This window comes from Musa acuminata, chromosome BXJ3-6, assembly GCF_036884655.1.
Source record: "Musa acuminata AAA Group cultivar baxijiao chromosome BXJ3-6, Cavendish_Baxijiao_AAA, whole genome shotgun sequence".
Lineage (NCBI taxonomy): Eukaryota > Viridiplantae > Streptophyta > Magnoliopsida > Zingiberales > Musaceae > Musa > Musa acuminata.
The window spans coordinates 33,454,595-33,482,404 of NC_088354.1; the positions used below are offsets into that span (position 1 = coordinate 33,454,595).

General features: G+C 37.1%; 3 protein-coding genes across 3 annotated transcripts; 2 read left to right on the forward strand and 1 right to left on the reverse strand.

Moving 5' to 3' along the window:
- Positions 1-3,499: 3,499 nt before the first annotated feature.
- On the forward strand, positions 3,500-5,791 carry LOC135640089 (auxin transporter-like protein 3). The gene is made up of 8 exons (XM_065154220.1): positions 3,500-3,729; positions 3,825-4,010; positions 4,127-4,239; positions 4,325-4,508; positions 4,591-4,688; positions 4,770-4,977; positions 5,060-5,317; positions 5,400-5,791. Exons 1-8 carry the CDS (start codon positions 3,577-3,579, stop codon positions 5,589-5,591), a joined length of 1,392 nt encoding a protein of 463 aa, XP_065010292.1. The 5' UTR covers positions 3,500-3,576; the 3' UTR covers positions 5,592-5,791.
- Positions 5,792-9,378: 3,587 nt separating this feature from the next.
- LOC135640597 (probable receptor-like protein kinase At1g49730) lies at positions 9,379-17,944 on the reverse strand. The gene is made up of 9 exons (XM_065155218.1): positions 17,668-17,944; positions 14,498-15,049; positions 12,970-13,260; positions 12,130-12,391; positions 11,988-12,040; positions 11,834-11,901; positions 10,840-10,929; positions 10,676-10,757; positions 9,379-10,187 (listed from the first exon to the last, which is right to left on the reverse strand). The coding sequence occupies exons 1-9, from the start codon at positions 17,747-17,749 to the stop codon at positions 9,664-9,666; spliced, it is 2,004 nt and encodes a 667-aa protein (XP_065011290.1). The 5' UTR covers positions 17,750-17,944; the 3' UTR covers positions 9,379-9,663.
- A 5,367-nt stretch (positions 17,945-23,311) lies between these two features.
- On the forward strand, positions 23,312-25,492 carry LOC135641431 (PI-PLC X domain-containing protein At5g67130-like). The gene is made up of 8 exons (XM_065156790.1): positions 23,312-23,437; positions 23,501-23,659; positions 23,739-23,876; positions 24,267-24,365; positions 24,462-24,765; positions 24,830-25,053; positions 25,124-25,210; positions 25,286-25,492. The coding sequence occupies exons 1-8, from the start codon at positions 23,312-23,314 to the stop codon at positions 25,433-25,435; spliced, it is 1,287 nt and encodes a 428-aa protein (XP_065012862.1). The 3' UTR covers positions 25,436-25,492.
- The last annotated feature ends 2,318 nt before the right edge of the window (positions 25,493-27,810 follow it).

Sequence of the window (27,810 nt, forward strand, 5' to 3'; positions counted from 1 at the left end):
TGGGCACAAGGAATCAAGGCATTGGCTATTTGGTCTTGGTGTCAATAATGTGGACTTGATATGTCGATCATGTGAAGTCGATATATTAGCTACATTATTCTACTCATAACACATGCATCTCCCACTTACAAAGTTGTGGAGCATAGTGGAATCTGGTCATGAAATGTTGCTTGGGTGGCTATTACGTGAAGCCTTAAGGGATTTCTATAGTCAATGGGGGCTATGCTATATGAGACGATGCTTGATAAGCCACCAAGGCCACATGCGGTGGAGCTCGATGGGTTGACAAGGTTGCACATGGTGCACTCGATGGGCATATAAGGCCATGGGCGGTGGAGCTCAATGGGCTGACAAGGCCGTACGCGATTGTATGGTCACATGATGTGGGTGTTCCCTCCCTTGGTAGCTGCACAAATCCTAGCATGTTGTAACGCCTAATCACGTATCGTAATAGCCTATGATTGAATTGATGTGACAAAATCCAAGGTCGTGATTGTGAAGATCATGATAGATTTGATGATATCATAATGATGACGACCTGAATAACCTCTTGGTCATTTAGATTGTGCCATGTGCCCCTTTGTGACCTCAATTAAGCCACTTTGTCTTCCCTTTTCAATGTGTTCGATATTTGAGTGGGTAACTAAGGAAGCATTGCCCTTGGCTCCTATAAATAGTGGGTTGATCGACACTCACTCCCCACAGCTACTTGTGATTCAGACCTCCTTAGCCAAGACATTTGGCTTTCGACTTCCGAATGTAAAAGGTTTATGATATTATCCTCTTTAACTTTCTCCTCTAGTTCTATGGACTTGAATAAGTCATCAATTTTGTTACCACCCTTTATGTCAGTAACTAAAGTTTTATCCACAAAAGTAGTCGAGTCGTCCACGCTAACGGAGGATGCCCCTTTGAAAACGAATCCATCGATTGGTGTGGCTCATCACCTATAAGCAAAGTCTTTCAATTCGGGCTCAAAATTAGCCTCCAACCTAGATATCATCTGAAAGGTTTAATACATTTTGATCGAGTTCGAGCTAACGTATGCTCGACTAAATTATTGACCTTATACGTCGTGTCACTAGGTTACACAGATGCCTATACTTCTTGTTTCATCCATAATATTAACTTTGATCAAATTGAATCCTCATTTACATAGCACTAAAATGATGGATAACCTCGTAAACAAGGAGAATTAATCATGTTAGATGAAAATTAAAATAGAAACTAAGAAATCAAAGGTGTCACAAGACATAAATTTAGCTTAAATTAATGTCCAATCTCATTTACGTTACTATTAATCAAACTCACATAATTAAAATTTTAACACAATTTTGGGGATTGTTAGATTAGTAAAATACATTAATCATGAGAGCCTCTACAAGAAAATTTTTTTTTGGTACCTTAGTTTCATACTATGGCAAAAAAATAAATATGTTTTTGTTTATACAGCATAGACGGTACAACGTTCCTTTCTTTCTATCATATAGCTCACGTTATGGAAAAAGGATATTCTTACAAAATAGGCCAACAAATCACTAGATTCTTAAACCATTTATGACTGATTATTATGTATCTCCAATTTCTCTTTAAATAACATAAATTGTAGAAAGTAAGATCCATTAGAGCATTGTAGAAGGCACAGAAAGACACAAGAAGGGGATAAATCCATTAGATAGCTAACAAAAGATGACATTAACTATATATTTTAGAAAAAAAGAAAAAAAAAATACTTGCAGTAATTTTATTGATTACGGAAAAAGAAGAATATTATCTTGTATTTTTCCCACACATGCTTCAGGTCTCTGAAAGAGAGAGAGGTATACTTTTAGATGGCATAGACTTCACTGGAAGTAGAGACTGTGCCCTTTACAGTGGGAAGCTCATTCTACATATGGTTTGTATATTGTCAGGTGGACTGAATCACCCCTGAGAATTTTCAGGGGTGACGTACATGGGTCCCGCATGACCCCTTGACGAGCTTTTCCAATCCAAGACCGCCAACTGTGGTGGAACAATCTAAGGGTGCACACCATGATTCTAAGCTCATCTTTAATGAGCATGCCCATGTTCTGCCCAGTGGCTCGGTGGCCCACACGCCCCGAGCGTTCATGGTGTGAGCTCAGAGACCAGTGGAACTGAGCATGTTTTCCTGCCGAAAAAATCAAAGCAAACGAGAACTGAGCTTACCGAAACGAGTGATGTTGAGATGCGAACTGCCTTGACGAAAACCCATAAAGCTATGATGATGATGATGAGGAGGAGGAGGAGGAGGAGGATTCATTTAACCAAGGAAAAGTGTTCTACGACTAAAGCATGCACATAGCAGTAAAGGTGCCGCAGGCCAGCTCTCCAAGAGCTACATCTCATCTTTGTGCGTGGTCTTGCACAAGGAAAAAAGCTTCACCTAACAGATAGTTCTCAACACCAAACCCTGGTCCCAAACAGACATCAAACCGCGTGTGTTGCTTCACAAAAGCAAAAGCTGAAAGAGATAAAGGAAGAAAGCAGCACTGGCCGAAAACATGTAATCATTTGTTCTTCCGCACAACAACATTAATTCTGATTTATATATATATATCATGTAGACTTTCCACGAAGACAAGAATACAGTACTGCTGTTCCTTTATGTTCTGAGAGTTCGAAGAATCGATCGAAAACTTGCATATGTTTTGCCTTGTGAATCGATTTCGAGTGGAAGTTGAGGGAGGTAGGCGCATGTGACTAAGAACAATGGTGATCATCATGTTAAGGTCATGATGTGGTAGGGTTACGGGTTCACTCATTCTTTCCTTTTCTTAAGAATGCTCTTTGATGAAGAGGTAGTACTGATGTTTGTGTGAGTGAAAGAGAGAGAGAGAGAGAGAGTTGCTGGCTCATGATAGTCTCACCAACCCACCGATTGAGATGCAAGTCATAAGAATAATGTTGATAGTAAAGCATACAGTACAAAGTGAAGCTTGGATCCCTAGGAGATATATAAAGAAAAGGATGGTTGCGTCCTGGTTGAGCTCCCTGCAGATACCCTGTACAATCCCCAAATCAACATGGATATAAGCACCTCCCTTACTGTTCCTCACAGCTTAATCTAATGGAGCCTCCCACTTGTACAACCTGTGCACTAATCATGTGAAGCACCACTCTCGCTCTCCATCTCCACAACGCAATGATTCAGCCCATCTCCGAGAACCAACCTTTTCAGTGACTGTTGGCCAACCTCCATGAGTGTTTCCAGCTGCTGGCCAATGATCCGGTGCTGAATGCTGGAGAATTCACCCATTAGAACCATGCGAATGAGCATGCATTCTTCCTACAGTCTTCGCGGATATATGCACATCCGGGAGGCTGAATCAACCATCGCTTCACTCCATGGCTTTGGTGGGCCAGTCCGCTCGTGTGCTGCCTCGACGGCTCGGTCCCAGTCTCCACTTCGGAAAGAAAGGTGGAGGGAGGAAAGAAGACGAGGAGAAGAAAAGGCCGGAGGAGAAGATTCTTTATAATCACTGAAGGCTCCCCTTTAGTCCCTCCAACTCGCAGCCAGCACGTAGGCGAAGGAGAGAAGAGAGAGCGAGAGAGATGGCTTCCGAGAAGGTGGAGACCATCGTCGCGGGGAACTATGTCGAGATGGAGAGGGAAGGCGAGGTGAAGGCGTCGAAGAGCAAGCTCTCGCGGTACTTCTGGCATGGCGGCTCCGTGTATGATGCTTGGTTCAGCTGTGCTTCCAACCAGGTGCTGGTCATGGCTCCAAATGCTATCGCTGCAGTCACATGCATGCCCTGTGTGCATTGGCTTAACATGATGGGTGTCTGTGGGTGTGAGTTCAGGTGGCTCAAGTGCTGCTCACACTGCCATACTCATTCTCCCAGCTCGGGATGTTGTCAGGCATCCTCTTCCAGCTGTTCTATGGGCTGATGGGAAGCTGGACTGCGTACCTTATCAGTGCGCTCTACGTGGAGTACAGGACTCGGAAGGAGAGGGAGAAAGTGGACTTCAGGAACCATGTCATTCAGGTATAGATCATTATCAGCTTCTCTGCAAAATTAGCAGAATTCATCAGGTATAGATCTTCGGGTAGTTTAAGGTGAGAGGAGAGTAAACATCATCTAAGTTGTTCACTTCTCTTCAGTGGTTTGAAGTCCTCGATGGGCTATTGGGAAAGCACTGGAGGAATGCAGGTCTGTTCTTCAACTGCACATTCCTTCTTTTCGGCTCAGTGATTCAGCTAATAGCATGTGCAAGGTGATGATGAATACCTTTCCACAATCTTATTTCTGATTCATCCTTCTACGAAGACATTTTTCCCACTTGTTCTTCTTTCTTGCAGCAACATTTACTACATCAATGATAACCTCGACAAGAGAACCTGGACCTACATCTTTGGGGCATGTTGTGCTACAACAGTCTTCATCCCTTCCTTCCACAATTATAGGATCTGGTCCTTCCTAGGCCTCCTGATGACTACGTATACTGCGTGGTATCTAACAGCAGCTGCCTTGCTCCATGGGCAGGTAATGATCCGAAGTCCCACCAACATGCTTCTTCTTCCCTTTGTTTCTCATGTTCTTGATGAGACTTGTAATCTGTTTCAAGGTGGAAGGCGTCACCCATTCAGGCCCATCCAAGTTGGTACTGTACTTCACAGGCGCTACCAACATCCTCTACACTTTTGGAGGCCATGCTGTCACAGTGTGAGACAGCCACCCTACGATCTATATGGTCTACGGATTCTATATGCTTAGCTTCCTCTGACAAGAGAACTTTTGTTGCAGAGAGATCATGCACGCCATGTGGAAGCCGCAGAAGTTCAAGCTCGTGTACCTGTTTGCCACGCTCTATGTGCTGACTCTCACCCTTCCGTCGGCAGCTGCAATGTATTGGGCCTTCGGCGACATGCTGCTCGATCATTCCAATGCCTTCTCTTTGCTCCCGAGGTCTGGATTCAGGAATGCTGCAGTCGTCGTCATGCTCATCCATCAGGTACCAACGCCGGTGCTCTGCTCGATGCGTCTCTGTTCATCTTGTGCTGATGCATTCACGAACTGATCGATGCTGCGCACAGTTCATAACCTTTGGATTCGCGTGTACGCCTCTGTACTTCGTGTGGGAGAAGGCGATCGGCATGCACAAGACGAAGAGCGTCTGCAAGAGGGCACTGGCGAGGCTGCCCGTAGTGATCCCGATATGGTTCCTAGCAATAATATTCCCCTTCTTTGGTCCCATCAACTCCACCGTCGGCTCCCTTCTCGTTAGCTTCACGGTGTACATCATTCCAGCCATGGCGCACATGATGACCTTCGCTCCCGCTTCTGCCAGAGAGGTAAGCGTTCTCGGAAGCCACACCACCATCGACTTTTCTGTGATCTCAAGTACACACTCCTAAGATCAGTCGATCGCTGCAGAATGCTGTGGAGAGGCCTGCATCGTTTCTAGGAGGCTGGGTTGGCCATTACTGCATGAACGCGTTTGTGGTGGTGTGGGTGTTGGTGGTCGGCTTTGGATTTGGGGGGTGGGCGAGCATGCTCAACTTCGTACATCAGGTGGATACGTTCGGCCTCTTCACCAAGTGCTACCAATGCCCTCCAAGGCACTAATGAGTCGAGGGGGAAGCAAAGAGAAGTGGATTACGTATGTGTGTGAGTGTGGAAGGATTTGGCTGCTTAGATTGTATGTATGCTTAATGAGGTGCAATTGACCTGGAAAAACCATGTGTTTGTCGTAGCATCATTCCAATGGGGGTACTGTTACTGCTAATACTACTACTACTACTAATATTATTATATTGAGGCTTTTACATGAAGGAATCAAAATCTCTTTGTAGTTTCATAGGAAAAAGTTAGATAAAGTTGAGCATGCTTATGTTTCAAGAAAGAGAGATGGTGAGCATAAGTTGTACTGGTCCATGAAGGAGGAAGTTCTTGAGCTGATGGAAGCCAAAAGCTTTCTTCTACATTCTCTTCATCCAGAGTTAAGAGTCTAAATTGCAGCTGTCTCTCTCTCTCTCTCTGTTATTCGATTCTGGAAAGATTGGAGCAAAACTCCCATCTTCTAATGCTGAAACAAATAAAAGCCTCCTCCAATGGTTTATCACTACATCTGTACATGATCACAAGTTGAAATAAGTTGGGAAAGATGTTAGTCACATTCACTGCAATTCAATTGGTTGATTCTCTGCACTTGATTTGATTGAGCATGAAAATGTATGAATGCTAAAAGAAGAAAATAATGCTGCCTGCATTAAACTGCGTGGGGCAATGAGACTTTCCTTCCCATTGGACCAGAGGCTGTGACATGATTGCCTGTGCAGACACTGAAGACTCATATCACAAGAAGAAAAGGGTGGAAGAAGATGGACTATGACGAGCACAAGGCCAAGAAAGAGAAAAGCCCCAAGGAGTTGATGCCAAATCTACTTGCTCTCGAGTTGCCATCTCATGTGATCGTTGTAAAGGGAAGGTGGAGCCTCGGAAATGAGGTCTCATCTCGGTGTCCCCTTTTACCAAAAGCCACTTTCCCCCTTAGGAGACCTCCACACAAAGAGAGAGAGAGAGAGAGAGATCATGTTTCCGCACCACCTACCACTTGAGTACTTGTGATCTCGAAGACATGTACTGCTCAAAGAAAACCTCATCTTTCTCAGCAAAGGACGATTTAGAAGTCGCAAAGCTATTCATGTGAGGTTGTCGGAGCCACATCAATCAGCCAACTACTCATGCAATAATCCGAATCACATCGGATCATAGCGGTTGTTCCAAGTTGATGATGGACTCAAGTACTACCTGTGTTGTGTCATATTGGATACAGTTAGAAATGAAAGGAAGGTGATGATGGTATATAATCCAAATAAATCTACTTCTAGTCCACTGATATGCTGAATCATCCATACTGTAGGAGGGCAAATGTAGTGTCTGCTAAGCCACTCATGGCTCACTGTTGTGGAGTCGGAGTCACATAGCTGGCACAGGTTTCTCCAATCTTATCACAGAATTGAAATGGGAGGAACATGACAAGCAAGTACCTGCTTGAAGAGAAGAGCCAAAATTCCAGGAATCAACCTTCTCTTCTCATCCAAATCCAGATGTTCTATCTGCACTGTTGCCAGCTCTGGTTGTGTTCTTGCCCTGCATGACATGATCAGCATCTACTCAGACAGTAAGAATTGGAAGGGTGAGGGTAGCTGAATGCAATGGTTGGAATGTAGCATGGTGCTTGACATGCCTGCAAAAGAAGCAGCTTATCTTCTCATCAGTGATTCATCCAAGGAGTGTGTGAACACATGGAGGCATGTCATTCCACCTTGTTCTTTTCACTTTGTGTCCCCACTTGGAATCCTACATCTTTATTGGCACTGGTAATACTCAATCCACCATATGGGATAAGGATGGAGCTCTGATATAGAAAGCATCAAAGAGGCTGCAATGTCTTCTATGTGGAACCTGGTTGTCATGATCAATGAGCTCGGATGAAGTGAAAGAAAGAAAGAAAGAATCTATCAGGAAAAATCATGCCAAAACAGAAAATAACATTATTATGAAACATTGCCAAAAGGAAATTAAATCTCTGGAAAAAAAACACTTAGTTCATATCTCACTGTCTTACTACTTATCAAATCAAGGAAATCAATTTCATACTTGTGCTGGATTTAAGTGATTAGTTCTATCACAGTTTCTGAAACTTGTATGAGAAAAGATTCAGGTATCAAAAATTCATACCTGGTTGATCTGGCTCCATTTAGAGTCCTCTTGGTTACACATAATCGATAGCATGGCTTCAAAGGCAAAGTTTCAGTTAACTGGAACCTCAAAAAGACACTACATAACAAGAAGAAAAGAAAATAAAGCAATGAATGGTACAAGGATTTATACAATTATTACTATGAAGTCTAATTTACTTCCTTAGGGTATACTCAACCTTACAGAACAGAAAATATTCACAGACAACACAGACTAAACAAGTTGGATGCAATTGGCAATGTGTTGATTCAGATTGCATGTACCTCTAACTCAAGAGTACTGAATGCAAACAGTAAGTATGTTATGAATCCAGCTATATAATCAGGTGTTGAGACTGACAAACAATGGATGATTTCCAAGACAAGATTCAAGCTATTTTGCAGCTCAGATGATAATATAAGATTTTCTACATGGAAATGCTATGAAAGACAAATATGGACAAATTTACATTCAAATGAGCACCAAGAAAACATGTAAAATTCAGCATGTTAGCTAATTTCTCCTATTAAAAAATGAGTTCCCATGGTCATTAGAGGGGTGAGATCAGAAGATGATCATGTACATATCAAGAAAACCTCAAACTCGAAAGACAAAAGAGAATCCTTTGGGTGTTTTCTACTAGCATGATTCATTGTGATACCTGCAAATTAGAAGTGACAAAAATCAACCACATACTGATGTCCATATTAGTTTGTCTTCCATGAACATGATTGTGAATGACAGGGGGGGATGCAGCACAGGGAAAGAGTCCAAAGGAGAATAGTTAGTCAAAATTACACAGCCTTTGGATCTTCAGATCAAGTTTTTTTAGGGGTCTTCATCACTCAATCTACAGATTCAACTTTTGAGCTGGCAGAGACTGGATGTGGTGTGGCTTCTGCTGCTGGATAGATCTGATTTGCTGTAGAGCAAGGTCCTGATGATATGTGATTCCAACTAAAGCCAGGACAAAAGAAAGCCAGAAAGAAATCCCAGTTGTATGCATAATTCAGATAAGAAAGAAGTTGATGTTCACTATAAATTCTCATCTCAATCCAGGAGCACACAAGAAAGTAGAAAATGCATCTAAAATATAAGGTTTTTTTTTCATATTGATGATGCCATATGTGATGCCACTTCCTAAACTGGTGCTTGCACTTCATAAACACGAGGCTAATGTCTCTTTAGCAGAGCAGCAGGAAGGATCAAAAGATTAATGCCTCAATTGTTGAATCTAAGAATTAAATCAATGTAAAAAATTATTAGCAACCGGTATGTATTTATATAACTTTCAGCTGTATAACTGTTGTTTCTTGTAGGTACATGTGCAATATAAAGCTTTCCTAACATCACTGTAATCCCGATGTTTCTGATATCAACACAACTTAATGGTTCCATGTTCTTGTAAACCAGAAGTCTTGATTTTGATGCTCATATTTTAACAAAAAACCTTGAGTTAGAATATTCAGGAGCTAAAAGAAGAAGTAACCATATACAACTTGGATGAGCAAAGTTTAACTTTGGGTATGCATCAGCTGAAGTTTTCAACAGGATGATAACACAGTACATCTGTAAAGAATCAATCACCTATCAATTTTTGCAGCTTCTTTGACAAGGTCCACATAAGTCATCCAGACAAGTAATGGAAAAGGACATCTCTGCTCAATGATGATGAAACACTGGATGTTCAATAGCATTGTGTAACAAAATTCGTACAACAAGAACCAAGGTTTGAATACATTACTAGGAACAATCTGCCTCAACTTCGGAATTTTGCACAAGGGTGAGGAAACAAAAGAACATTGTAGAAGCAATGGTGAATAGAGCTCCTGTCAATGGCATTAGACCCACCCACTCTGATTCATCACAGTCACTTGGACTTGTCGTTCTCTCTGGTGCCTGAAACCGAAGGCAGCATAAACAAGTTCATGTGGCTGAAACAATCTTAAACGGACTAAATGCCATGAGGGGACTGTGGCGAGTTGCACTCGAGCAAAATGCTTCGACTGCAGTAGGATCTCGAAGTGCTTGAAGAAGACTGAAGACATCTCGCATCTCCACTCAACGCGATAACCTCATTTTCTTGTTGCTTCTCGGTGAATAACCTCCCATCATCATGACAGCCTTCACCTTGTACAGCCTTAGCAAAGCCAGTGTATGAAGGATCCAATCTCTCACGTAGCATTCTGAGAATTTGTTTGATTGATGGTCTTTCCTTCACTTCCCTCTGAGTGCACAACTTTGCTATCCCCACCACCACATGGAGCTGCTCTAAATCGACTGTGTCTGCAATAGCTGGGTCAACCAATTCTGAGAGCCTAAAACTGTCTGCTAGTTCCTGAGACCATTGAACCAGATTTCTGTGACTAAGGCTTGCCTGCTTTCCAACCACAAGCTCTAGCAGCAGTACCCCGTAGCTGTAGACATCACTCTTATCAGTCATCATCTTGGTGACCATATACTCAGGATCCAGATAACCTGTACAACAAGCCACTGATGTCATTCAGTCTTGTGACATCCTCTAATCACAAAGGGATCATAATTTATTTCATTGCATGAATTAGCTTACTGTTAGCATGCACTTGATAATATTTCTAAGGTGCTATGAAATCTCATATATTACAGTTTCCTCATCCATGTTATCTGACTTTTCACTGTAATATAGTCCACATGTCTATAAATTAACAACTGTCACTCAACAAAGGTCAACTAGTATTCTGTATGAAAAGTATCAGCATGGGCCATGCTTGCCTCCGCTGAAGGTGCTGACATATGATTTAACCAATATTGGCCTATGCTAACTGGTACAGGGATGTGCCAGTCAGTGCAACATATAGCTATCCCAGTGTCATGAAATGGAAACCGTTGTTAAAGCCATTGGAAATTTCAAGAAATGATAATAGTATTTTAATATGGTGCCAATTACCAACACAGAAATCATGCACAGAATCTAAGAGGACTCTAACCTGAAGTTCCCAATGCATTTCCATTATGCGGTACATGTCTACTTGCGCATCTCGTAGAATGCTCCAAACCAAAATAAGCAACCTATTAAAAGTCAGTATTTGTTAGCTCTTTGCACGAATAGAGAGCAATAAGGAATGTATTCATTTTTGCTCATGTAAAGTACCTTTGCTAAGAAATTCTTATCGAAAAGGACATGGCTTGACCTTAGGTCCCCATGACAAAGAGTGTTATCACAATAATAATGGAGGTACTCCTGCATGCTCAATTTAATAAATTAAAGAGCTTCATAACCCTATGCTAGACATTTGGACAATCTAATTGAAATAAGTTGCTCGATTTCATAAAATTTAGAGCTTTATCATCATATGGACACAGTTGGTCAATCTGAAGAAATAATCTGCATATTACAGAGCTTTCATTCTATGCAGATTATAGGTGTTTGAAACCATCAGTAAAATATATAATATGGATGCAACTGCAACGTATCTTCACTTCCAACTAGACCTCATGATGCAAACCAACTGTAAGAGGTTATTTGAGGCCTAAAACAGTCCAAATTCAAGTAATGTAATACATGTGACAACATGGACTTGAGATGTGAAAATGCATCTAGAATCCAAAAACATGCATACTTTTCCCTAGATAGTTCAAGAATAGATGAGAAAGATTACTGGATGCCAGATCAAGACTTAAGTTAGTTTGGCGAAAAGACCTAGATACCAGCTATTTAATAATCATCAAAAGATTTTATGGAGTAACATAGATTGATTAAAATTGATTAATTTTTTGCATACAAAAATAAATACGCACTGGATAAGCACATGAACAGCAGACATAAGACTGCTCCTGAACATATAGCTAGGTGGACATGCATAATAATTAAAGAAACTAAACTGCACAAATTTGGAGGTAAATATTTGAGATAGTTTGGCATGTCCACTGTTTAACAGATTGAAGTTGTTAACTGTTAGAAAACATAAAGTTAACTTTTTAGACCAGGATGGTAGAAGTAATTTCATAATAACAAATATACCTCCCTGCTCAAAGAGGTTTCCTTTACATGAAACAAATACAAAGTTTACTTAAAAAGCTGTCTGATAAATGAGTTTGATGCACTTTAATTCTTTATGGCAGCAGCAAGTTTTGCAATGAGTTACCAGAGCATTAGCAACATCAATGGCTATTTGGATCCTGGTCTTCCATGGTAATGGAGTTCGTCCAGATGCTGCAAAGATAAAAGAACAGAATTTGCCTAACTTGAATTGTAACACCAAACATTGGCCATGAAGAGAAAGATAGAGCAGAGATTACAATAGAGTTGATCTTTTAGGCTTCCATTTTCCATGAATTCATATATCATGAACCTGAAAATAAAAAAGAAACTACAGTAATCTGTATCTCAAAATCACTTTGAAGTTTGAACTACTATATGATCACATAATGAGGTAACTACCTCTCCTGTCTAGAAGAACAGAAGCCTCTGAGAGTAACAAGATGACGATGATGCAGTCTGCCTAGAATTTCCATTTCTCGACAAAAATCTTCCTCACTAAGTACTGACATGTTCTTAATCTGTTTCACAGCAGCAACGAACCCATCATCAAATTGAGCTTTGTACAGGATTCCAAATTCACTTTTTCCTAAAATTTTGCTAAAATTGCCTGACGCTTTCTTTATTTCCTTGTAACTGTACCTATGAAACATGGTGGAAGCACCTGTAAAAGGTCAAGGTAAGACTGATTATTCATTTCTTTAATGTACCCTTGCTAATTAGCTTGCTCCATTCCTAATAAATAAGCCAAATAAAAAAAGTGACTCGAACAAATATAAGGGAATCACTTTGATATGCCAAAAATCCAACAGACCATATGGTCAGCAATATTCTCAAATTCATAACTAATTGTTAGTTTAAAATGCCCTAAAGAGATCATTGATCTGAATAGAAGTTCACATCCAGTAGTCCAAGTCAAGACCTAAAATTGTTCATGAAAAGAAAAAGGAAATGAAAGTCACCAAATGTTGACCAAATCCGCCTCATCTACCATCACCAAACGTTGACCAAATCCGCCTCATCTACCATTTATATGTTTCTTTATTTGTAAATATCATGCTAAGTAGTAATTTAACCAAGAAAATTTTAACATCTTCCCTTAGAATATAATTTTTTCAATATTCCCTTTCATCTTGTGTATTCTCCTATCTACGAAACCTTATCAAGAGGACTTAGTGATCTACTTCTAATGACCATTAGTTAGATTGCAACATTAGCGACCACATTTTAGAATTGGCATACCTTTCTTATTCTTCCAGACATGTGGGAAAGAGGAGGCATCCGATGTGCTCCTTGTTGGATTGCTGGCACTTCTTAATTCTCTATTTTTCTTATGAATGAGAAGTATCAGGATAATTAGTAATAGAATTGCTGATCCAGTAATCATAATACCAATTCCTGGTATTAAAGTGAGCTGGAATGGATGGTGATGTTCTCTAAAAGGTGTAACAAAAAGATCATGAGCACGAATTGGTGCAGAAGCTGGAGAAGTTGCTGGGGCAACAGGTGAAAAAAATGGCTCTGAAGAATTCCCTGCAATAGAATTTCAGTTCACAGAAAACTGTCATGACAAACAAAAAACAATATAAGTAAAAGTGGTTAAAGCCCACTCCATATATTCAAGAAAAAGATAACTAGAGCGTTCAACATTTCCCTAGGTCACCAAAATAAATGGTTAAAGAGAATAGACTGCTTGAACATAAAACCAGAACAGCTTTAAAAGCATAAAAGGATACATACCTGATGGTTATCATTCATAGCTAGTTCATACAGATTAAGTAGACCTCATCAATGTATTAAGCATCCTATATAGGGATACAAACTATGTTGACACAAAAAAAAAAATCGGTGTGAACTAAGACAACACCACCACTGATAACTCAGTCGAGCAATGTTCATGCTTTAACATAAGCCAAAACATAAAACTTAGTTGAAGCATGAACATAGTACAAAACACGAGCAATGTTTTCTTATACGAAGAAATTGAGCATCACAATTAAAAGTTAAAATTAACTCCAATAGATTAAATCAAAGGTTTAATTGCATCAATGAATTAAAAACCACGAACCCAGTGCATGAAGCAACCTATACCTATGCAGGCTCATTTCTGTAGTCAGTTGCATTAATGAATCACTACAGAAAATGTTGCTCTCATTCAGAAAATAACAATTGGCCCAAATGACATGGGTATGATTATGCCAGCACACTGCATGAGGTTCTGTCTGAGCAAAGGACCAATATTGGACCATATGATCTGGTACTAGTTGATATTTGATTTTTTTAATATTTTCTGGTGATACCAAGAAATACAGGTCATATTGATATTGATTATTGTCAAGACACCACTAATCAAAGCATGTATTATGTTGATTTTTGTCATATATGCATTGATTGGACTAAACTTTTTGCTAGATTCAACAATAAAATATCATACACACCTTAATTTCTTTGTTTGTCTTGTTTTTCATTTACATTTCAAAATTTTAAAATCTACTTCATGACAGAGTAAGAAGTCTAATGAACAAAATACATTATACCATTTTTGATATATTTGCTTGATTTTTCAGCTTTATGGTTTTATACAAAATTAGTATTTCATGCGTCAGAGGCTTTGAATATCACTTTTGACTTCATCTTAAGCTACTAGCTTCCTCCATGAATATAATGTGCCATAAAGTGCCAGCCCTATGAAGTCTGAAAGGGAAAATAAATAAGCTCTTTAAGCATAAATTCCTTTTTTTATATGACAAAAAATCTAAAATGGACACACCTTGATGAATGCTGAGCCCTTTAACACTGAAGAAGCAAGTTGCAACATCAATTATTGATGAGTTGTCCCCCTGGTTTGAAAGTGCAACAAAAGCTGCATCACGGCAGGTATTCAAGGTAATGTTATCTTGGTCTCCTACAAGATGGCGAAGGTATGACAAACCAGAGTTTAAGCATCTTTTGCAACTATTATCCAGTGATAGTGGCAGCTTGCAGTTTCTGATGACATCATAAAAATTTGGAGACTGCAACATATCTGAGATAGTTACTCTCCCCTCACATTGATAGGAAATATGAATTTTAAGTCCCAATCCACAGAACATAGTTGCATTAGAAGGTATTCCACTTAATTTCAAGGTGTCAGAGATAGAATTATAGCAGGCATCAGAAAATGCTGAAGGAACCCCCAGCTCTCCTGTTGCATTTGCATAATAAGCAACAGAAACTGCAATGAAGGCATTGATATAGCGGCAACACTTAGCTCGTTCATTTTGATCTGAGCATACAGAAGCTGCTGCCGTTAAATTCCACCAACTCATATCCAGGGGACAATCTACGTAAGAAAATACGGTTGTTATCAGAAACACCAATGTATTTTCATTGAGGTGCATCATTCATGTAGTGCTAATGGTATGCATGAAATAGACTGTCTAAATCATTGCTACAAAAAAATCCCGACCATGGTTGACATCACATTTTCTTATATGTGCCAATACTGAGAGAGAACTGCCAATGCAAAGCATAATTTGAAATTCTGTATGTGGCACAGAAAGTCTCTAATTCCCATCTTTTCTCAAGCAGCAATAATCCTGACACTCCCAACAGTGGTTTTCAATGGACTTATTATGTTAATATTCTAGATTATATGCTATTATATCTGTAGCTTCAAGAAGATATAAAGCTTCCAACAGCAACTTGATTGTAGGAAACATATGATACCGTTTCATCAGACTGATGACATTGATAAGAAGTTCTTGAAAGCAAGGTGCTATATAAACTATATATTATTCTTCAATGACACAGGTTACCAAAGATTTCAGTGAAGCAACATTTTAACCACAAAGAGGAAACCAATGTAATGTGATTCTGAACCAGACCAGCCGGCCGACAGGGAAAACCTGAACTGGACCCTTGGCCAATGTGGTTCACTAATTCGACAGTTTTTATCAATATTGATAATAATACCCTTAAATAAGTACACATATTTACTTATTGATGGTATTTTAGTCCTTTTTGCAAAAAAAAAAAAAGAGTATATAATTTCTCAAAGCACACATTATCCACTTCTCTTTCTAGTTGCCCCCTCTATCTCTCTCGTCTATCCTTCTTGAAATCTATCATCACTATCATCGGTAATTCTTTTCTTGTCATCCTCCCTTATTCTTTTTGAAATATATTCTCTTTCTTTTTTTTAACCATTGTCTTTCTTGCCTTCTTTCACAAACATTTTTTTTCTTATCATGACGCGTCATATGCTGACCTTTTTTTCCTGTCAGCTAATTCATTAGAGTTTAGATTTTGATTTGTTGATCATCAAATTTTATCAACTCATTCTCTAACAAAGTAAAATTTCATAAGTATATTTTTATTATATATCTTAATATATTTTTAATACCAAAAAATATTTATCTCTCAAATATATAATAGATACATATATTTATTTTTAGAAATTTTACATCGAATTAACAGCCTGATTGCTTAAGCCACCGGTCCAACCAACGATCGAGTGACCCAAGCAAGGCTTGCTCAAGTTGTTCAGCCAGACATAAAACTATGCTCCGTAGTTTATGTTATGGATAAGATGCAGAAACTTTTGCACAAGAAACAAAGTGAAAATTAGCAAATGCTGCAACATAGCAAATCCTCAAAAGCAATTGAAGTCTTCGGGCTCAAAAGAAAGTATGCTCTTTATAACAGAAATCTTCTAATTGCAGAGAGATCACAATATTGTTATGGATCAAAGAGAAAGTGCTTACTTTTAAAAGTGGGAGTAACACTAACCTACGAAAGGTTGATAACTCTCACGTAAAATAATGAGAACAAAAATGTATCAATCGCTAAACAATTAATGGAAGTAAATCTATTCAGCTAAGCCATACAATAGCATTTACATCAAGGCCAATACCAAAAAGGGATTCACAAGCTGTCAGAGAAATTATACAAAAAAAAATACTAGTTGTATACTTGTATGATACATAGGAATTAATGGAAGTAAATCTATTCAGCTAAGCCATACAATGGCATTTACATCAAGGCCAATACCAAAAAGGGATTCACAAGCTGTCAGAGAAATTATACAAAAAAAAATACTAGTTGTATACTTGTATGATACATAGGAACGGCTGGGCAAGGCCTCTTAAGTTAATTGAACGAGGAAGGACAACAAATATTCAAGGAAAAAAGAACAAACTAGGAACAAAACTGGGCCCTTCAGTTTCGCTTGCCAAGCAGGTGAACAGAAGAAAAAGACAAGTGATGATTAATGCTTGATGACTGTGTGTCTGAAACAACTGGCATGAACGAGTTCTGGACAGCTCACGCTCCAGGCTAAGCAGAAACACATGGCAGACTAGAACGATAACAATAGTAAAAGATCAATGACTAGACGAAACCTAGTAATTTCTCCTTGGTCAATCCGTATTACTCCAAAATATGGTTTCATTACTCCACTTAACCGTGCTCCATCTACTTTGCCATCCAGCAATTACCTTGTTAGGCAAATAAAAAGGAAGGAACTCGGAGAAAACGACACCTTTTAGAATTAGCGTCGAGTCATGAGTCGTTTGTTCAAAATGCAGCAGCTATAAGTCATTCTCACAATGAACATCGACATCAAGCCGTGATGCCAACGTTTCAAAATCCATGTGATGCCCTAATCTGGAAGTAAGGAAAAGCTTGCCCACCAAAAGGAACCATTTTGAGGAGCAAATGCTGAGCGAACCGAAGCCTATCTGGAAAACAACAAATGACCTTGGACCATTCTCACAACAAACCCCTACATAACAAAATGAGCTCGCACCGAAAAGATGAGAAAGAAACAAAAGATCATAAAGATAGCCATGAGAACCGCAAAGAACCAAAGCCAGAACCCACAAATCGTCAGAAACAACGACAGCCAGCAATAAACGGAACTTCGACATGGATCCATCGACGAGAGCAAAGGAAAAGAACCTCCTGCGGTCGCCGGCAAGAAGCTGGGCCCCGCAAACACTAGCGCTACCAGGAAGGAGGATAGCAAGAGGTACGGCCGCATCGGAGACCAGCCAAGGAAAGCAAGAAAGGCGAACAGGGCAAGCGAGAGAGAGTGGGAGAGAGCAGTGGGTAGCGAGAACCACACTTCCTGCCTCCTTGCTTGCCTAATTTAACAGCTCCACCAAAGTCCTCCTTTCGAGTCTTCACCAAGCCTCGTTTCGAATCTTCGCCTCGTCTCGGTCTGGAAAGCGCGACAAGGGAGGGAGCGCGGCGGAGGTGGCGACGAGTGGGGGTGCCTTAAATGGTGCCGAGGGTGAGCGGAACGGGACGCGACAGCCACGGCACGTGCGGTGGTCCCGTCTGGTGGGGCCAGAGGAACCGCGGGCGTGGGGCCCCAAGCATGTCGTGCGTCGGGAGGAGAGGTATTATCGCGAGCAATACGTTGCGTCCCCGCCTACGCGTTACCTATCACTGCCCGCCCGAAGTGGGACCGACATTCTGTCCAATGAAAAACTAGGTAAATAAGAAAGGTGCGGCGCAAGAGTTTGGCGTGAGCTCGTCGACGATGATTCCGCCGTGCGCTGCAATCAAGTTTGATAACGGGCTTTAAGTCAGGCCTCAAGTTAAAAGTACGATCCAAGCCGTTTACATAAGTTCAGCCCGTTAAGGGTCAAAATTGACTGAGACTCGTCATACGGGTCAAAATAGACCCAAAGACTTTTAGTTGATCTAATACTCGAACTCAGACCTTCAAATGAATATAAGTTAGGTCTTCTTCCCACATGAGTTATTTGCTTATATGAGCTTAATTTATAGATTTTTTTGGTATTTAAAATTTAATTCTTTTAAAATCCATTGATAATGGACTGTATTGGACGGAAGCCAACGAAATTGATATATATATATATATATATATATATATATATATATATATATATATATATATATATATATATATATATATATATATATATATATATATATATATATATATATATATATATATATATATATATATATATATATATAAAATAAATGTGTGAGCCCAAATGTTGTCATCATACATGCGAGTAGTTGAAGGGGGACTTAACTAACACACTAATCTAATCATACATTTGGCAAATAGACTTATTGCCACTCATGCATACACACACTGCACAGCACAGATATTAACTTATCGTTCCTATCATTTAAGCGAAGCATAATTGGGGACAGGCAGTGCAGAGTCACATGCTATTTTAGGGCATCGTGTGTCATCCCACCTGTGTTGCATCTATCAACACCGAGGTGGCGCCACCTGGTACATCCCCGGTGCTACAGTAACTTTCGTCATCTCTCCCCCCCCCACGTCATCGTCCGAGATAGCATTGTTAGTTTAGATGATTTTATTTAATTAAATAAATTATATTATATATTTAATTAAATTTTGATTATGATTATCCTCGAACCTTCTTCCTCGTCGTATTGGATATTATTTTATCGACCCTTCTTTTTATCAGATAAGTATTATTTCTTCGGGAAAGAATAATACTTTTGATAGTGTTAAACTTTAACACTATCAAAAGGAACAACATTTTTATTAGTAGGAGGTTTGGATCTAAGAAATAATTATTTCCATCTGTATTATCTAAGAAAACCTAATTTCTCTTTCAAAATGATGTATAATCAAACAAATCTATTTCTAAATTCAATAGAAGTATAAAAGATGAAGTGAATAAAGTATGGTAGATATGTCAAAAGTACGTTGGATTACACTAATTTATATAGAAAAAAATTTTAATTATGATATAATTCCTTAGGAGATGATCTTAACGAGAAAGATTTTTCTGATTAATTATTCTAGACCCTCTACTCTCCTTATAAATAGACAATGTCTCATAGGGACTAAAAACTTAATATTATTTAGAAATTATAGATATTCTCTTATCTCTCCTTAATCTTTATTTCATCGTTTATAGTGATCTTTCGAAGGATAGGAAGAGAGAACAAGATGACTCTAGTTCTCCTTGTAGATCGATATTGTTGCTCCCTATGGATCGAACGATGGTACACTTGCAAATTAGGTTTTTCGATAGCATCAAAAAGTATATAATCCTAACCTTAATCTATTTCGATTTTGGCATTAATATTTTTTCACATAATAAAAGCATGATTATAGTTTTCATGCTTATAATTAGTATCAATACTGTGTTTTAAAATCAAATACCTTAGATTATAAAAGTATATCATATATATTTTCTATTTAAATCTATTTATTCATACCTTTCGCTTGTGAAAAGATATTATCCAATTATGATTGTACGATGCTTGAACAATCCATGTGTATTGTCAATTTACTTTCTCATCTTGTTCATTTTGTACGGTATCTGAATTTATTCATTTATGCTCCTTGCCTACTTGCAAGCATTATAATACGGTGGAACCATGACAATGATTGCGAATATGGCAATCGCTTATGTATATGGCGGTCGTCATTTCATCGTTGTTGCTAGTGTGCAATAGCTTAAGTTTCACGTCGCTATAGCCTATGTGCTACAACCCCTTCAAAGCATCACAAAGGCTTATTGTGGTCGTTAATGCAACATATGCAGCAGTGACTTTGGCTGGCATCATTATTATCTACGGTAGTAGGAATTGGTCACATGCGGTGCTGCATGACACTAGTAGTGGTAGAATAAGTATGGATCGCATTGAGAGGGTTCTTCATGTTATCTTTGGAGGATTGGCAACATGTGCAATGGAACAGTGATGAAGATGTCATCACAGTAATCAATCGATCACAAACACATGCACTACCGATGTAGGTCACGTCGTAGGGCTCGTCGGTCGACCGCGAAGAAGATGTGTGATTGATGAGACTCGTGTAACCGTGATAGTTGCACACGTAGACATGATGGAATGTCATAAAGACTAATCAACTGTAAAAAGAGTCTGAGTAAGTGACACACAAGCAACGGACAATCGTTCCCCACAGCGATCGCATACTACACACAGGTTGAGAAGGGATCAGTGTTTTTACATATTAAAGGAATACTTTGTCCTTCTAATTTTTTTTTATTTTAGTCGATGTCCACTTAGATAGTTCTACCTTTTAAAAAATAGATATTTATAGTATATATATCCTAACAAAATTATAGTTTTACTCTTAGGAAATCAAATATTTTTGGCTTATGTCCCCAATTATAAAATTGACCATTTTTGACATGTTACTTTGATCAGACTTGATTCTGATTGTATATTGATTGCTTAATTAGATTTAGATTCGGTCAATCTCATTTTGACTTAATTTGATAAAAATTATATTTTGACCAATTTTTTACTTTGATCAATTTTAATTTTGATCGACCAAATTAGGTCAATGTTTACCCAAATCTATTGGCTCATGTTTGGGTAGTCTAATCTTAGGCTTGCCCAATTAAATAAAGTTGACTAATCTGATTTAGGATTTCATACAAAATTAAGAAAAAAAATAAATTATAGTTTTCTTTTATAATTTTCTTAATGGCATATTCATAAAATTTTGCTAATGATAATTAAATTTTATTTATTATTTTGGATATTTACTTAGTTATTCACTTGTATATATTTTAAAATTATAAAATAATATTTATTTTCACATAAATGCATGTGTTGATTTATGTTTTATCATAATTATAATTATCATATGAGTTTTATTTTAAGTTGATTAATGTTCAATAATTATTATAATTATTATTTTATTATTATTAAACTAATTCTACTAAATTGGCTTAGGATAGTAGATTTATAGGATGTGAATTATAATAAAAAATTTATCATTTATAGGATATTTTTAAACTATATTTATATTATTGTATTGATTTTGTATCCATCAAAGTGGTTTAGACTAATAACTTTTAAATTTATATCAAAGATTTTAGTCTTAAATAATATTAATAAAAATAATATTTATATTGATACATATAGAAGATTTAATTCTAAATTAGAATTTATTTTAAATAATCATGTGATGGAGTAGGATGATATTATTTTGAAGGTTGTATACCTAAATATATTAATATTATTCTATGATATTAATCCTTCATAAATAATTTTGAGTGTATACTTAATATGTCAATATTTCACCATATTGACGATATCAAATAATTCATCATATTTTAAAATTTTAATATATTAATATTATTTTATATTTTATAATGGTACTTCCTTCCATATACTCTTATACTTCCAGTATCTCTATAGTTTCTGGATTAATTGATTTTAAATGGCTTGAATATATACAATTTATAGAAATAAAATATAAAGTAATATAAAGTAATGTATTATTACATTATCAATAATAGAAGTTGAATTTGTGGTATACTTTGATACCACTAATGAAGCTTTATGATTTCAAAATTTTATCTTATGACTTAATATGGTTAGATTTAATTACTAAGTTACTGAAAATACTTTATAACATATCGTGGTAGTTTTTTTCTTTAAGAATGACAAGTACTCTAGTAATTCGATACATTATAATATAAAAGTACTTGATGATCAAAGAAAGAGTCCATAAATAATAATTATTATTATTAATTAAGAACTTGAGTTACATTGTATTGATTATTAATTTATTCACTAAGGTCTTACAACGTAAAGTGTTTAAAAGAACATATTCTTATAATTAAGTTTTTGAACAACCTATAAAAGATATTATAAATTATATTTTTACTTACATAATTAAAGTTATTTGTTTCTACTATCCTGTTCATATTTATGTATATACATATTATGATTAAATATAATAATAATATGATATTAATATAATAAATTATAAGGGTCATTTTGAACTACGAAGGACTAATAATATTATGATACATAAAAAAAAAATATATGACATTGATAACATATAGTCACTATGACCTGCATTGATAGTCACACTTAATGTGTTATTATTATATTTATTTAACTTATTAGCATGTTTTATAAAATTCATGCATATGTATGCATGTATTTTTTTTTAAGCTTCAAAATCTAATTAAGTAAAATTATTCTCAAATAACCTTTTATTTTTTTATTTATTTTTATTATGAATTCTTTTATATTTTATCAATTAATAGACTAAATTGAATATTGTTAGATTATTTTGGCAAGATATATTATATATTGGATTGGATTCTCATTATGATTATCGACTAATAGAAAGAAAGTTGAATTAGTATGATTCCTTAGGAGATTACTATGATCGGAGGGACTCCTAATTCTTTATCTTGAACCCTTTACTCTTATCAGGACCTCCAAATGACTCAAGACATGTTATTACATATCATAGATATTCTTTTATTTTTCATCGGTCCTTGTTTCAAAGCTTATAGTGGTTAGATAGGAAGAAAAAAGAACACAAGTCTGGTTCTCTTTGCTTGTAGGTCGTTATCATTGTTTACTTCGGATCGGACCATGGTATGTTTCTAGATCATATAAAGAATTTTTAAATAATATTAAATTATAAACAATCTTGATCTTCATCTATCATTGTTTGATTTCGATTATTATATTAAAAAAATTTACATAATAAAAAATTGATTACAATTTTTATATTTATAAGCATCATTATGTCCCCCGTGTTCCTAACGATACAAGACAGGTGGCGGAGAAGGTCACAATGAACAGACGCATTGCTGCATACATGTTTTTGAGAGTTATTAAGCCACAGGGAGTTTGCTTGCTGCTTCAGCTGCTGTTACTGCTTCAGCTATCAGGGCTTACTTCTCCTGCTGCTGCCGGGAAGGTTCTTTCACTTGCTCATCTCGATCTCCCTTATCATGGATTGTTTGTGTTTCAGTAGGTATAGGTATCATTTCTTCTTTTCTTTGTTCATCAAATTAAGCTTGGACACATGTGCATGTCGAATCGAAACTGCGACGCCGGGCTGCATTGCGAGGCATGCTTCGCCAGCGGCGACGGATTGTTCAGGTGCACGCGAATTCAGCCCTCCGATCCCAAATCGAAGGTCTTGATCTCCTCTCTATCTCTCTCTCTCTCTCTCTCCCTCTCGTCTTCCCTCACTGCTTACCGTCCCTCGGCAACAGGAGACCGGTTTGCCGTTTAATAGGTACTCGTGGTTGACGACTCACAACTCGTTCGCGAAACTCTGTCCAGAATCGCGCACCGGAATACCCGTGGTCACCCTGGAGAACCAGCAGGACTCCATTACTGATCAACTCAACGTACGCACTTAAACACTGACACCATCTTCTTCTTACTCCTTCTCTACCATTCTGTCTGCTTAACTCGGCGGAGGATCGTCGAAGATGGGTCACCGTCGACCCGCCTTACCCACCGAGTCGTCGCACGGGAAGCGCTGAGTCGAGCTATCTCGGCCCACCGCTCACGCACCGTGCACGAAGCCGGCAGCCATGTGTTACACGTGTGGTAGAATTTTAATTATCTCAATTAAAATAAAATCCGATTTGGACCAAAAACTTACTTCAATTATTCGTCGATATTTTTTGGCAATGAGTAGCTTAGCGATATAGAAAACAATGACATAAAATAGTGTAAATGAGATTGATTATTAGACACATCACCTGATTGTCCATTTGCTGCAATGAGTGTAGAATGGCGTAAGGGGGTTGATGTTGGACATGTACGACTTCCTGGATGACATCTGGTTGTGCCACTCCTTCGGTGGCAAATGCCACGACATCACTGCCTTCGTAAGCCCCGCTACTGTTACATTACCTGCATGCATCATTCGGGTCTTCTTCTTCTTCTTCTTCTTCGTTAAATCACTCCATTTCCTGGTTCTTCAGCAACCGGCGATCGATGTGCTCAAGGAAATCCAGGTTTTCCTTGAAGCAAACCCTTCGGAGGTCGTCACGATAATTATCGAGGACTACGTCACGTCCCCCATGGGCCTCACCAAAGTCTTCAACGCTTCCGGACTGTTCAAATACTGGTTCCCGGTCTCAAGAATGCCCAAGAATGGCGGGGACTGGCCGCTGCTCAGCGACATGATCAGCCGAAACCAGCGCCTGCTGGTGTTCACCTCCAAGTCCGCCAAAGAAGCTTCCGAGGGCATCGCGCACGAGTGGACATACATCGTGGAGAATCAATGTGAGGAGAAGGCGTTGCCTACGGCTCACCAGCTGAAACCTCAACCTGTTTGATGTTATTGCAGATGGAGACGGAGGCATGGAGGCAGGCGCGTGCCGGAACCGAGGGGAGTCGTCGCCCATGAACACCAAGTCGAGGTCGCTGGTGCTGATGAACTACTTCCCCACCATTCCAAACCCTGTGACGGCCTGCAAGCACAACTCCGCCCCGCTTCTGAGCATGCTGAACACCTGCCATAACCTGTCGGCGAATCGCTGGCCCAACTTTATAGCCGTCGACTTCTACAAGGTCAGTGATGCATTCCTTCTGGAAATTCTTGTAGAGGTTAGGGATGACGTCCTCGTGATCTCCGCTGCAGAGAAGTAATGGAGGTGGAGCACCGGAAGCCACGGACGTAGCCAACGGGCACTTGGTTTGTGGATGCGACAACATTGCCTACTGCAAGGTACGTCGGAGATCATATGACACGGTGATCAAAGCACTAAAATTTCATGGATCACATGGCGGTTCTTTGTCACAGGTAAATGCCTCGTTTGGGGTCTGTGAAGTTCCACCTCCGCCGGCGCCGACGGGCGACTCTTCCGGCTCGTCGATGGCTTTGCTTCTTGCACATCAACTCCGATACTTGTGGTTGGCAGTGATCATCTCGATCTCCGTCAGCATTAGATAGTCTGGTTTTGGATGTGTGTGGATTCGAAGGCATTGTGTTTGGCACAGAAATTGTTTCTGCCCAGTGCGGGTCACCCAATGGTTGCGCGATGGTCGAGTGCTAAGCAATGGCTGTAGGGCTCGTCGGTCAATAGTAGATGAGATATGTGGCCGATAAGACTTGCATAACTATGATTAGTCGTACGTTTTGACATGGTGGAATGCCATAAAGATTAATTGGCCACAAAGGGAGTTTGAATAGTTGGCGCATAGGCAATAGATAGTCACGCACCGTGTTGACCGCATACTACGCGTAGGCTGAGAAGGGATTAGGGCTTTTTGACCTATTTAAAGGACTATTTTACCCTTCTAAACTGTTTAAATTTTAGTTGATGTCGTCTTAACAATTCCACCCTTTAAAAAATAGATATTTTCAATATGTATCCCAACAAAATTATAGTTTTACCCTTAGAAAATTATTATTTTTTACTCGGGTCCTCAACCATGAAATTGATCGATTTGACCACTATTTTGATGGGACTTAATTTTTAATTGTTTGATTGGATTTAGATTCAATTAATCTCATTTTAACTAAATTTGAGAAATGTCAAATTTCAACTAATTTTTTACTTTAATCAATTTTTATTTTAATTGACCTAATTAGGCTAATGTCTATCTCAAATCTATCAGTTGTCCGATTCTTGGCCTATCCAATTAAACAAGATTGATTGGTCTAATTTAGAGTTACATACTAAATTTTAAAAATTTATAAATTATAATTTTTCTATAGTTTTTTCATATGACATATTCATAAATTTTTACTTGTAATAATTAAATTTTAATTACTATTTTAGATATTTGTTTAGTTATTTACCTACATATATTTTAAAATTATGAAATAATACCTATTTGTCACATAAATATTTTATTTATATTTTATCATGATTAAGGCTATCATATAAGTTTTCTTTTTAACTTTATTAATGCTTTATAATTATTATAGTTATTATTTTATTATTATTAAACTATTTATGCATAAATTAGATTTAAAAATCAATGAATTTTACTATTGAACTATTCTGCTAAAGTGACGTAGATTTATGGGATGTGAATTGCAATAAATATTTTCTAATTTATAAGATATTTTTAAGCTATATTTTATATTATTGTATCGGTTCTATAATAATCAAAGTGATTTCAACGATAACTTATAAGATTACATTGAAAGAATTAGTTCTAGATAATATTAATGAAAATATTATTCATAATAACATACATAATTAAGATATTTGGATAATTGTAAATGAGAATCTATTTTGAATAATTATATAATAGGGTAAAATAATATTATTTTTGATATCCTTATAGTTTAGGATTATATACCCAAAGATAATATACTATTCAACAAATGATGGTATTAATCCCTCATAAATAATTTTGAGTAAATATTGGATATTTTTAATTTTTTTTCTTAAAGTGAAATATTGATGATGTCGATCATTCATCATATTTTTAAAATTTTAAAATATTAATATTATTTCATATTTTATAATGATATTTCCTCCTATATACTCTTATACTTCTAGTGTCCTTATCATTAATTTACACTAGATGTGTTAAGTCTTGATCCGACTAGTTGAAAGAATCACTGTTATAATTATTAAAAACTTTATGAAACAAATAATTATGATAAATGATTTAAGAATGGTCTAAAAGACTTAATTTTATTATAATTGCTAATAATATTTAAATTTCATTATAGTTTACAACTAACACATTAGAATATTTAAAGATTAATTTAAATTTATTAATAAATTATTAGTTAACTTATTAATAAAATAATTGATTAAAATTCAATATAATATATTTAAAAAATTAAAATTATATCTTCTATATAGCTAACAAAGCTGAAAAATTGAGGACGAATATAGTTGAGTGTTTTTTTTGTACAATTTATTCTTAGTTTTATTCTTTTTAGTTTGACTCATTTAAAATTTACTATAATAAAATTAAAAATAAATATAACTTAAATAAGTTAATATTATATGTATTTAGAAATTATTTAAATTAAAATATGAAAGACTTATAATATTTTAGGTATTACTCAAAGAGTAGATAATAATAAAAAGAGTAAATCCTCTGAGTTTATAAATACTATATAAACTCATAAAAAAAAAATCTCTATAGTAAAATGTGATATGAAGGAAGACTATAAGATTTTAAATCGAAAAAAAATATAAGTATGATATTTGTATGTTTCGAATTAAACGTTACATAAGTCCTTTTCTAATGTGGTGAATTAATTATTATGTTTCAACTTATATTATTAATAATAAAATTTTATTTTTAATATTAAAATTAAAAATATATAAAAATATTTATTATTATAATAAATAA

What these genes read in the sequence shown, in the direction of transcription:
- LOC135640089 (XM_065154220.1), top strand. Translation starts at nt 3,577, where the DNA reads ATGGCTTCCGAGAAGGTGGAGACCATCGTCGCGGGGAACTATGTCGAG. An exon ending in TCAGGAACCATGTCATTCAG is followed by an intron (nt 4,011 to 4,126) that starts GTATAGATCATT and finishes ACTTCTCTTCAG; the next exon opens with TGGTTTGAAGTCCTCGATGG. An exon ending in GGAGGCCATGCTGTCACAGT is followed by an intron (nt 4,689 to 4,769) that starts GTGAGACAGCCA and finishes CTTTTGTTGCAG; the next exon opens with AGAGATCATGCACGCCATGT.
- LOC135640597 (XM_065155218.1), bottom strand. Translation starts at nt 17,749, where the DNA reads ATGCGGCCGTACCTCTTGCTATCCTCCTTCCTGGTAGCGCTAGTGTTT. An exon ending in TGTTCTTCTAGACAGGAGAG is followed by an intron (nt 12,041 to 12,129) that starts GTAGTTACCTCA and finishes TTTTATTTTCAG; the next exon opens with GTTCATGATATATGAATTCA. An exon ending in TTGATGTTGCTAATGCTCTG is followed by an intron (nt 10,930 to 11,833) that starts GTAACTCATTGC and finishes TTGAGCATGCAG; the next exon opens with GAGTACCTCCATTATTATTG.
- LOC135641431 (XM_065156790.1), top strand. Translation starts at nt 23,312, where the DNA reads ATGAACAGACGCATTGCTGCATACATGTTTTTGAGAGTTATTAAGCCA. An exon ending in CTCCTGCTGCTGCCGGGAAG is followed by an intron (nt 23,438 to 23,500) that starts GTTCTTTCACTT and finishes CAGTAGGTATAG; the next exon opens with GTATCATTTCTTCTTTTCTT. An exon ending in CCATTACTGATCAACTCAAC is followed by an intron (nt 23,877 to 24,266) that starts GTACGCACTTAA and finishes CAATGAGTGTAG; the next exon opens with AATGGCGTAAGGGGGTTGAT.